General features: G+C 36.7%; 1 protein-coding gene across 1 annotated transcript; it reads left to right on the top strand.

Moving 5' to 3' along the window:
* The first annotated feature begins 10,366 nt into the window (after positions 1–10,366).
* Positions 10,367–11,954, top strand: LOC132181520 (36.4 kDa proline-rich protein-like). Its single transcript, XM_059594772.1, has one exon. It carries the CDS (start codon positions 10,457–10,459, stop codon positions 11,687–11,689), a length of 1,233 nt encoding a protein of 410 aa, XP_059450755.1. The 5' UTR covers positions 10,367–10,456; the 3' UTR covers positions 11,690–11,954.
* The last annotated feature ends 762 nt before the right edge of the window (positions 11,955–12,716 follow it).

Raw genomic sequence — 12,716 nt, 5'->3', positions numbered from 1 at the left:
AAATGCCATCTTCACATCTATCTCCATCGAAGAATTTTCAAGAATTTCTCGATGTGTAATAGCTAAAGAAGCATGAGAAACATTGAAAATTACTCACGAAGGAATTAAAATTGTGAGAGCTTCAAAAATTCAGATGTTAGTTTCTCAATTTGAAGAGATTAGGATGGAAGAGGAAGAGACATTTGATGATTTTTATTCTAAGCTTAGCACTAGTAGAAACTCTACTATTAATCTTGGAAAGAAAATGACTGAGGCTAAGATAATAAAGAAAATCTTAAGATCTCTACCTTCGAGGTTTATACTTTAGATTACTGCTATACAACAGAGCAAAAATCTAGAGACAATGAGAGTAGAGGAACTTGTCGGTTCACTTCAGACATTTGAACTCATGTTACCTAAGCCCAAAAGCTAAAAAAATCTTGCTCTTAAGATCAAGGCTGCTAGAGGTAAATTTGTAGTTCACTCTGATGAGGATTCTGGAGACGATGAAGAAATAGCTATTATTGCTAGGAAGTTTAGAAATTTTTTCAAAAACAATGGAAATTTTAGAAATAGGGAATCAAAAAATTCTATGAATCCTAGTCTTGAGGCTAGAGATAACTATGATGGCAAAAATGATGAAAATCATAAAGATAAATTATCTCGTGGTCGTAAGTGTCATGAATGTGGTGGTATTGGTCATATTCGTGCTGATTGTGGAAATTTAATAAATTCAAAAGGCAAGGCCTTTAATGTGACTCAAAGTGATGAGTCAGACAATGAGGAAAAAGCTGAAAATGTTGCTAATTATGTAGCTTTTGGGGTTTCTTATGATAGTGAACATGAGGCTAGTGAGTTTGACTCTCTAGATAATGAACATGGCATATGTGATAATGAATCAGAAGAGGAGGGTGATCTGCAAAATGCTTATAATAATCTATATGTGGAATGCATTAAATTGAAGAAGTTGAATAAGCAGCACTTGCAGAAACTCAAAGAAGTTAATCTTGAAAATGATCAACTTTCTATTGCCTTAACTGATTCACATGCTATTCATAATACTTTGATGTCTGAAAATCACATGTTAATTGCCAAAGTGAAATCCTTAGAAAATGATCTTAATGAGTCAAGAAATCATCTGAAAACCTTCTCTAGTGAAAAGCTAAATCACATGTTGCATAACCAGAAACATTCATTTGATAGAACTGGATTAAGCTTTGATAAATCTGCTGTTTCTTCTACTAATGTTGCATCTCCTTCAAAGTTAATTTTTGTGAAACCAGTTTGTAAAGAAGGAAGCTTGACTAAGAAGAAGGAAATGTATCCTCCAGTTTCAAGAGGTGAGAAAGGTAAGGGAATTCTAACTGATTCCTATGTGTCTCGTTCTACACCGAGACGTGCTCATATGCCAAGGAACCAACCTTCTCAAAGGTTCATTCCTACATGTCATCACTGTGGTAAGATTGGGCATATTCGCCCTAATTGTTTTCAGTTGAATAATCATGATTCAAAAAGAGACTATTTTCGTTCTAGGGATAGTCATAAGGAATTATTCAACATGCTAAGGGGTGTTATCACCCAGTTAAATGACTTGGACAATAGTCGCACTTCTGTTCCCAAAATGAAGAAAGTTTGGGTTACGAAGGTTGATACTGTTCACCCATTGAGGGGGAGTGGTATTGGACTCACCTAGTTTAGGTGGGCACATTGCATTCCTAGGACAGACTTTGCTTATATATATATATATATATATATATATATATATATATATATTTGTGTCCTAAAGTCATAGTTTGTTGGGTGTTGTTTTGTTTTGTTTAAATTTTTGTTGTTGTTTGTTTTTGTTGTTTGTGTTTTTGTTCTTTTAACATGTTTTGTTTTGTGTGCATTTTTTTTTAAAAAAAAAAAAAAGAATTCAAAAAGACAAAAATATTTTAATTTGGTTGTTTTTCTTTTCTCTTTTTTGTCTTGTGTACCCAGATCCATGAATTTCTCATGTTACTTTCATGGATTTAATTCCTTGTATCTTGGAATATTCTAAATATGCATGAGATAAGAAATTGTTTCAATGGAATTGTTTTTGTGATTACCTAAAGCTTGAGTTTATGTGGTACGTTTTACCTATGCTTAATTCTTATGCACACTTAAGCTTAATTTGAGAAAAGTTTTTAAAAGTGAGGTATGTTAGGTCACTGCATGAGTTGTTTTTGACTAGTTATATTTTTTTCAAATGGACCATATGTTAGTTGAACCTAGGGCTTAAAAATTCATGTATTCTTTCTTATGTATAAAGCACCAATTGTTTAAGGACACGCTCTCAAAGAGAAAAAGAATCAAAATAGTGAAACAAAATCAAAAGAATTTGTTCCTTATGGAATTTATTTTCACTGTGTCAAACTTGTGCTATTTTTCTCAAAAAAAGATTGTATTGGATGAGAATGGCTAGGCCCTAGTATGATAAGGTTTGACTCTTGGTTGAATTTACTTGTCAAAACCTCGTGTTGGTGAAACTTTCTCCTCTTTTGTAAACTGGTATTTTTTTTCTCATTAAATGGCAAAGCATGGGTTGAATGGATCATCTTTCTTGGCTTGGGTTAAACAATATGAGTTTCTTACCATTTCTAGTCTCATGTATACTTTGCATATTTGGAGTATGTCTGGGATATTCATTGCTAAAATACATGAGTTGTTGATGTGTATATCATGTGTGTTCATTTGACTTTTGAGGGGAAGAAATTTTTTTTTTTTTTAAAAAAAGAAAAAATTCTTGTTGATTATTAAGTTTTATATTTAGGGGGAGTTTTTGTTATTCATGATCTTGGGGAGAGGATGGTGACTCTTCCGATTCATTTTGTCTCCGAAATTGCCAAAGGGGGAGTTTGTAAGTTTTAAGTGTTGGCTAAATGTTCGGTGAGCAAAATGGATTCAAAGTGCCAAATCACTATGGGCATCTGAACGAGATTCATAGCCGTTCGGACGAGATTTAAAAGCTGCATAGTTAATTTTATCTCAAGAGCCTCGTTTGCAAGCCCATCTGCAACGGCGTCCGGACGACCACTTACGAGAACAATATTTCCTGTGTTTTAAGAACCCCGTTTGGACGAGCCCATTTACCGTCCGGACAGCCTGTAGTCTATTAGGTTTAATTTAAACGTATATGAGTCCTAGTTAGACTAGGGGTCTTTGTATTATATATATAGATATGTAAAAACACGAATTTTTGCATCTAGAATTCGTCGTCGTGTGCTAAAAGAGTTTGTGACATAGAGAGTCTGTTCTCTCTCTTAGAGTGATCGTTTGTTGATTGTTGAAGTGAAGTCAACCGGAGTTCCGGTGAAGGGAGATCACATACAAGGATTGTGCCAGCTGTCTCTAGAAAGGGCTACTGCGGTAGAAGGCAAGTGGGTCGCTTATCTTATACAAGATCGTGTCAATTGCAAAGGTTTTGTAAGTGTGAACGTCTTGTAATCCTTTATTCTTTTACTGAGTTAATTGATTTCCTGGGTGTAGCTGCCTCGGAGAGGTTTTACTTTTAAAAAGTTCTCTAATTGGTTTCCTCTTCGTAACCAAAATATTTGTGTTCTTTAGTGTTCATTGCATATCTGTTTTTAGTTAATTATTATTTGTTAGGTCAGATCTATTTCCGCATAATATTGTGTGAAACACCTATACATTCAGAATAGGTGTCGTTTGGAGTCGTATATAGAATTTTCACTAATCTTCTAGATTTGTAGCATTAGAGGAAAAACCGTTAACTTAGATGTTGAGATGAACCCTGCCATGTCGAATGAGACACACGTGACAGATAGAAAATCACCAAGTTTGACGGTAAAGTAATAGAGGAATCAATTTAAAACTTGGGGCAAAACCGAAGGACTTTGCTCTTGATATTGAAAATCCAAAGACTAAATCAAAATCAAATGAAAATTTAGGGGTCAAATCTGATTTTTCCTTTTTTTTTTTTTTTTTTTTTTGTTAGTTTTTGCATTTTTGTTTTATTTCTTTTGTCCTTGGGACATAATTCCAGTAGAGAATGGATAAAATTTGTACATGAGTATTTATTTTATAATCGTAAAAAAGTATGCAGCTAATTGATAAATTTGAAAACACTATGAAATTTTGATAATAACCCAAAGCACAAGACGCAAATTTTATACTTTCTCTATGATCTTTCATCCATGATGAATTTGAACTTTAATTGAGCCTCCATAGACATACCTTTTGTAACGCTCCCCCTCCCGGCAAAAATCTAATTTCTATAGAGTAATGGTAGGAGTCCCTTTTGTGTCTCTGTTATATCACTCCAAAAATAATGCGACTTTTAAAATGAATATTGGACTTGTGATATATTGATAACTATTGAATTTTGATCATATGATAATTTTGAAAGCTATCTTATTTTTGGAGTGATATAAGGACACAAGAAAAAATTATAGCTTTATTCAATCTCTATATTAGTAACCAAAGACGCTACTAATTACACTAACTTTTAATTCCTCAGCAGAAAGTAACATATACTAAACATCTCACGGAAGCTAGAGTAGCAAAAAATTTTACTTATTCCATAACTCAATACAAATACACTACAGCTCTTAATTCTCATAAAACAATAAAATTTTCATAAATGTGTCTAAATGATGATTATCTCTTCAACTACTTATAGTCTTCAATTGTTAACTCATGCTTATTTTCATACGTTCTCAAAATAATCGCAAATTACTAGTAATTAATTGTTCAAATTTTAGCCAAATCACTAATAAATTTGGCAGTTAATTGTTGTGAATTCATATATTCTGAGAAGAAATATATGATGAGTAAATTACATTTTTATTCCACAATTATCTCACAATACTGACGTGACACTCCAAATCAAACTCCTAGGATTGATCATTGTTAAAAGATAAATATTCTATACTGCATTTTTATCCCACACAAATCCTACAAGGCTGATTTGGCACTTTCAAACAAACGATGGAATTTTTTTTTTTTTTTTTTCAACAAGGACTAATCTAAGTGTTGGTTAGGAAGAATAATTATGGGATAAAAATGTAGTTTTAGTATTGCTCTTGGTTAAAAAAATAAAAAATAAAAAATCAACATTATAAGATGAAAAATGTTTCTTTGCATTTTTGGCATCCATCTCCACGGAGTTGGCACACTCCATCTATAGAATCTCATAATAAATGAAAGAGATAAAAGGAAATAGATAAAATATTGAGCAAATTAAGGTGGTTTTTTTTTTTTTTTCTTAAAAATTGTTCACTTCTCATTATATCAAAATCAGGTTGAAGTAATTTGTTTCGCTTGAACAATATCACAAAGACAATCGGGTATCTCATCCCTCCATGCTCGATCTATGTCATTTCTAGTTGCTAATTTAGCAAGCCTATGGGCTGCACCATTTTTGTTCCAGCGTACATGGTTGGGTTTCCAATTCGGCAAAGAATTTAAAATCAATTTTGCATCATCTACTAACTGGCCATACCTACTACCATTCTGTTCTCTAGTCTGTAACGCCCGTATAATTGTCTGTGCATCTCTTTCTAGAATTACGTTGCTCACATCCATTTATTTGCAAAGCTGGCATGCTCTGACTGTGGCCATTGTCCCTGTAGTAGTCGAATCTAGCCGGCCCATTTGCATGTAACTCCCAAAAGCAAAGACCCGTCCATTGTGATCTCTGAGAATTAAACCCACTCCCATCCTTCCATTTTTTGTATCTACAGCTGCATCGCAGTTGATCTTATACCACCCTTGAGGAGGACACGTCCACTTCTCGATCTCTATCTCTTTGTTGACATCTTCCTCATTTGGTGGAGCATTGCACCCCTTGAAGTCCTCCACTGCTGCAGACGCCGACCTACCCACTTCATTTGGAGAAGTGAACAAACCTTCATGAATCCACCTATTTCTGCAAAACCAAATTTTTCTTGCTGTTTCCACAAAAATAGCAAATTCATCTCCTTGACTTTTTTGAAAAATTCCCTTAGCCAACAGTAGGAAATCAGAGGCTGGTGAGACAAATTTTTGGAAAAGGCATAGCCCCCACTCCTTACATCCATCGACAATGGATATTCCCACAGTATATGAAATGTAGTCTCAACTTCAAACCCACATATAGGACACATAGGATCAATAGCAATTTTCCTCCTCACTAGATTATCTCTTGTCGGCTATAGATTAATGTGACACGCTCGCCACATGAAAATCATACTTGTATTTGCCATTTTTAAGCTCCATATACCCTGCCAGATGGGCATGTCTCCCGTTCGTCAAGAACTTTCAACCTTAGAAGCTGTGGAAAGTTCCTTTGCAAGGTGATAGGCACTCCTAACCGTAAAGGATCCCGACACCGTTCCCCTCCAAATTTGCACATCGTGTTGGGAAATACTTCCAATCAGGATCGATTGGATTAATTTCACCTCCTCTGGTATGAAATTTTCATGGAGCAAAGTCGGATTCCACCATCGAGTATCAGTATCAATGAGAGCACTAAACATTGAGTCTCTATTAATTGTAATTGGTTGGGATTGTACAACATAGGTGTCCCGCATTGGAAGCCACTTGTCACCCCAAATTTTAACACTTGTTCCATTCCCAATTCTCCATATTAATCCATCTTTGAGTAGACTGCACGACCACTCCTCCACTCATATGACGGCTAGTGTCACCATTGGGCCTCAAGAACCGAACACCTCGAGTAATATTTAGCTTTCATGATTTTGGAGACGAGGTTGTCCTCATTCTTTAGTAACCTCCAGCATTGTTTTGCCAAAAGAGCTTGATTAAAGCAATGTAAGTCCCGGAAACCCATTCCTCCTTTCTTCTTTGACATTCCCAATTTTTCCAACTCATCCAATGAATCCGAGACTCATTTGTCTAATGATCCCACCAAAATTTTTGCATGAGGGAATTGATCTCCGTGCATAAGGCTTTTGGCATTAAGAAGCCACTCATACTATACGTGGGTATAGCCTGAATGATTGCCTTTAGAAGTATCTCCTTGCCAGCTTGAGATAAGAACTTTAACTTCCAGTCTTGAAGCCGTTTCCACACTCGATTTTTAATACTTTGGAAAGCCCTTGTTCGGGATTTACCCACCAAAGCAGGTAAGCCCAAATAAGTATCATATCTTTGTGTGGCCGGAATCCCTGAGGCTTCTAGAATCTGTGTTTTAATCTCCAAAGAGGTGTTTCGACTGAAGAAAATTGCCGTTTTTTCTCGATTCAGTCTTTGACCGGATGCTTTCTCATAGGTACTTAACAAAGTGCTCAAGCCCCTCCAATGGCACATGTCTGCTCGACAGAACAACAGGCTGTCTTCTGCAAAAAATAGGTGATTAATCTGGGGCCCTCTTTTCAATGTCGGAACCCCAACTAGTAAACCACTCTCGTCCACTTGGGTCAAAAGTGAGCTAAGAGTTTTAGCACACAATAGAAAGAGGTACGGAGAGATGGGGTCTCCTTGCCCGATGCCTCAAGTGGGAAAGGGCCTCCGAACCGGGCTTCTATTTACCAAAACTACATAATTAGTTGTGCGAACACACATCATGACTAACTTTACCCATTGTTTCCACAAAGCCCAAGCTTTGAATGATCACTTCCTCCAAAAATCTCCACTCCACTCGGTCGAAGGCTTTACTAATGTCAAGTTTCACAGCCATATAACCCTTCTTACCATACATAAGAGTGTGCATGGTATGAAGAGTCTCATAAGCTGATAGAACATTGTCTGTGATCAAGCGCCCAGGAATGAATGCGCTTTGAGCTTGGGAGATAATATTTGGTAAAACCACCTTCAACCTATTAGCAAGTGCCTTAATTTTGATAAAATTAAGGTGGTTTGGCCTATGGCTTAGGTCCATAGGCTAAAGCCTTTTTTTGCTACATTTTTCATTTATCAGTTTTCTGAATGAAAGATGCCAACTCAAAAAAATATATATGAACAAACATTAAAATATAAAAAAATAGATTTTTTTAGACACTTCATTTTAGACCCTTGAACTACCACGCGTTTTGAAAAGACTTCCAAAATTCAAAAACTCTCAATTTACACCCCTGAACTTTTAGTTTCAATCAATTTACTCCCTCCGCTAGTTTTAGCCATTAGCTTCTAACAAGAATGCCTAAAAATACCAAATTACCATTCTATTTTCGTTTTTTTTTTAATTTGAAATTAAGGGTAAATTTAGAATTTTATAAAAAATTTAGGGGTAGAAGTGTCATTTTATCACTTTTAACTTTTAAAATCTGACGGAAGTGAGGCAATTGAATCAAATAGAAAGTTCATAAGGTTAAATTGAGAGTTTTTGAAATTTAAGAGGGTCTTCTCAAAACGAGCGGCACTTCAGGAGTTTAAAGTGAATTGCTTCACATATATATATATATAGCATTACTAAAGAGCATTCACAATAGAAGAGCCAAATGATACTTGAATAAAAAATGGCTAATCATTTGTAACCCCACATTAGATTACCCCAAAAAAATGCAAAACAGATATTTGATTGGATTAGCAAAAAAAAAACAAAAAAAAAATGTTACATGAAGCCGCACTTTTTAAGAGAGCCATTTTATTTTTTATTGTTTGTGTCACCTATTTCTCTTCTTTTTTTTTCATTTTTTTTTTTCATTCTCCCCCTATCTCTCTCTTCAGCAGCGTCTAAAAAAAAAAGGCCTCTTCAGCTCTCTTCTTCCCACCTCTCTCTCTCTCTCTCTCTGTCTCTCTCTCTCTCTCTCTCTCTTGTCTTCGTCCCATGTGCAGATGGTGGAAGCAGATCTCTCTCTGTCTTCGTCCTGTTCTGAAGAAAAGGTGTGAGAAGAAAGAAAAGTAGAAAAATGTTTGAAGAAAAGGGGAATTTGGGGTGATTGGTAATTGTCTAATTTGGTGTTTTTTTTTTTTCATGGAAAGGTTTTTTGAATTAAAATGAATAAAAAATTAAAAATTATTATTATTTTAATAGAATAGATATTAAATAGAAATTTAGGGAATCCGATGTGGAAGTTTTTAAAAATTCATTATCTAAACTAGATAAAGTGAGTTTTAAAGAGGTATTTTGCCTACAAATTTGGGAACAAGTTGGACTGGAGAATCTTCAGTTAATGGTTAGAATCTTTTTAGAGAGATCCCTGAGGCCATAAATGAGACATCTGTTTATTAACTATATATATATAATATACATTTTTAAAAATAATTTAAAAAGAAAATAATAATAATTTTTTTTTTTTTTAAAAAAAAAAAAAAAGCAGGATACATCCCAAGAGCCATGAAACGCGAGGGATGATAAAAAAATTAAAAAAAAAAGATTTGGCCCTTAGGGGTGGCTGATCCGCACCCAAGGGCCATGGGGTGGCTCCGACCACCCCATATAGGCCCTTAAGAGTGGCTGAAGCTACCCCAAAAGCCCTTAGGGGTGGATTGGCCACTCCAAGTGCCAAATTATTTTATTTTTTGTTTTTTTGATTTGGCCCTTGGGGGTGGTCGATCCACCCCCAATGGGCCATAGGGGTGGCTTTGGCCGGTTTGAGGTGGCCAAAGCCATCCCTAGCCTCAACTGGGGTGGCCAACCACCTCCAATAGGGTGGCTGGCCACCCTTTCGTTTTTTTTTTTAAATTTTTATTATTATTTTTTAATTATTTTTAAAATATATATTATTTTTATTAATAAAACAAGTGTTTCATTTATGGCATAGAGAGATCTCGATCATTACTCGAATATTCTCAAATCTAAAATAAATTGAAGAGAACACTGTTACACAAATTTGACTATCCCATTGTAATTGCTTTTAACAACATAAATAATTAGTTTTAAATGAAATAGTTGCCATTAAAGTGGCCGACATCAAGGCTAGATAGAATAGAGTGGAGTAGACTAATTCAGCGAAAAGTTGGAATCAAACTCGGTGATGGATGAAATCTGAGGGTGGGTTTGTCCTCTTATGTGTGAGGGCATCACATGTGGCCTGTATGCATGATGACCCCAATCACGGGCTCTACAGTCGCTACGTGATAAAACGTCTGCTGCTACAAACCGCGTTTTTTTAATTCCTTTTCCCCTTAAAGTTTTATTTTTTATTTTTTAGACAAAACATTGTCGTACCCATTCCAACTTGATTGCCCAATACAAAAAAGAATCCGTCTTCGACCTCTAAAGTCAAAAAATAAAGACAAAGACCCCCCATTTGTGTTATTTTACGACCACAATTTATTTATTTTTTAAGAAAAAATGAGTACTCTATTTTAAATAGTTGCTGAAACCCATATATGGCTCTTTGGCTATGAGTTTCTTGTTTTTTCTAGGTGTCGTTAAAGAAAATGGGTAAAGAGAGAAATGGGGCTATAAAGTTTAATAAAAAGAATAGTTGCATGCAGGACCCACAAAGTATCTATCGAGGCAATTGCTGATTGTTGTGTCTATAAAGGAAGGCTAAAGCATGATATGAGACTTCATTCACTGAATACTCGGTGAAATAACATAAAGATGGCGAGCCATGCTCCCTCTAATCTCTTGTTCCTACTGAACTTAGTCACTTTGCTCGCCACCTCCCTTGCTTTACCCTACTGCCCTCCACCAGAATACCCACCCAAAAATCCTCCCTACCATCCTTTGCCACCAAAACATCCACCCCATGTTGTGCCACCCCATCCCCCACATATTAAGCCACCCATTCCTCCTGTGAAACCACCCCATCCGCCCCACGTTAAACCGCCGATCAAGCCACCCCATCCACCTCATGTTCAGCCGCCAAAGCCGCCAATCAAGCCGCCCCATCCGCCCCACGTTCAGCCGCCAAGGCCACCCATCAAGCCGCCCCATCCGCCTCATGTTCAGCCGCCAAAGCCGCCGATCAAGCCACCCCATCCACCCCACGTTCAGCCGCCAAGGCCGCCCATCAAGCCGCCCCATCCTCCTCATGTTTCTCCACCCAAACCACCTATTGTGAGGCCTCCCATTGTATACCCACCACCATATGTGCCCAACCCACCAATTGTGAAGCCTCCCATTGTAAACCCACCACCATATGTGCCCAACCCACCAATTGTGAAGCCTCCCATTGTATACCCACCACCATATGTGCCCAACCCACCAATTGTAAAGCCTCCTCCCATTGTATACCCACCACCTCATGTGCCCAACCCACCAATTGTTAAGCCTCCGATTGTATACCCACCGCCTTCTGTGCCCAACCCACCAATTGTGAAGCCTCCTCCCATTGTATACCCACCACCTCATGTGCCCAGCCCACCAATTGTTACGCCCCCCATTGTATACCCACCACCTTATGTACCCAACCCACCCGTTATTACTCCGCCACTTCCGCCAGTGGTGCCTATACCACCGCCAACACCAACACCTACACCAGTACCAGTGGTGCCAAAGCCGCCTCCAACTGAAACCCCATGTCCTCCGCCGCCGCCACCTTTCGTGCCAACGCCAACTCCGCCGGCAGGAGACACTTGTCCCATTGACACTCTCAAGCTAGGCGCGTGCGTGGACTTGCTAGGCGGCCTTGTGCACATAGGGATTGGTAGTAGCGCAAAAGACACATGCTGTCCAGTGCTGCAAGGACTGGTGGACTTGGACGCCGCCGTTTGCCTTTGCACCACCATTAAGATTAAGCTTCTGAATATCAACATCATCCTCCCAATTGCCCTTCAGGTCCTCCTTGATTGTGGCAAAACTCCGCCAGAAGGATTCAAATGCGCTGCCTAGAAAACTACTCTGTTTTACTCTTTTTCTGTTAATTATTGCATGCACTTGTTTTGGTATTTCTTTTTTGAATGAAAAAAAAAAAAAAAAAGTGTTTATTGTAATAATATTAATGTGATGGTAATAGTGTTGTTTGCAGGACGAATGTCACTTTGTATTAAAATAACAGTGAGATGTTTCCTTCATCTTCTTCGTTGTATATCATCAAATCGATATACTTCGATAATTTCGAGTTTAAAAAGTTTATTAATTAATTTAGTTTAGCTTACGAGAATCTCTCTCTTTCTCTTTCTTTTTCTTTTTCTCTCTCTCTGACTCTCACACATGCACACACAGATGGAGTACGTACGTGTCTGCATCTGTACGTGAGTTCCCGTGACTCTTTGTTTCATTTCTTTTGGCTGTATTAGGGAATTTACAATTATTATCTTGCAGCACATGGTTTTGCATTTAATTGTTCTGATGGGGACTTTATACAGATTTTCTTTTTTTTTTTTCTTTTTTTTCGTGGTATATATTTTATTAAGACATATAGTATATGGCTTGATCAAATATAATTGTCGGAGAATGTCTTTTATATATATATATATATATATATATATATAGAGAGAGAGAGAGAGAGAGAGAGAGAAGGAAAGTCAAATATTTTACCCATGTGCCATTATTTTTTTGAAAGGAAGGAAGCTTGTGAAAGCTTTTAATCAACCTCCTATTAACTATGAAAGTAGAATGTTGTTGCTTGTTGACTACAAGTTAATGAAGAATCACTGTTATTGTTGTTAATATAATGCCTTAAAAAGGGCCTTGAATTGATAGTTATTCACAGTTTACACTTCGGATTTAGACCTAAAGTTTAACAATTCGGAAAACATTTCAATTTTGTCTCACAGTTCATATTATTAATTTTCAATCTAAACACTACTACAGATATAAATACAAAAATTCAAGAAAGTATGAAATCAATCAACATAAAAAAAATTTGTAACGAAGTGGAAACCTTTTTAAAGAACTTTTCGAAAAGTAAAATTAT

Source organism: Corylus avellana, chromosome ca5, assembly GCF_901000735.1.
Source record: "Corylus avellana chromosome ca5, CavTom2PMs-1.0".
Lineage (NCBI taxonomy): Eukaryota > Viridiplantae > Streptophyta > Magnoliopsida > Fagales > Betulaceae > Corylus > Corylus avellana.
Note: the sequence above shows the minus strand (reverse complement) of the source record. Positions and strands in the feature narration are given on the sequence as shown.

Coding starts and splice junctions, on each gene's coding strand:
- LOC132181520 (XM_059594772.1), top strand. CDS start 10,457: ATGGCGAGCCATGCTCCCTCTAATCTCTTGTTCCTACTGAACTTAGTC.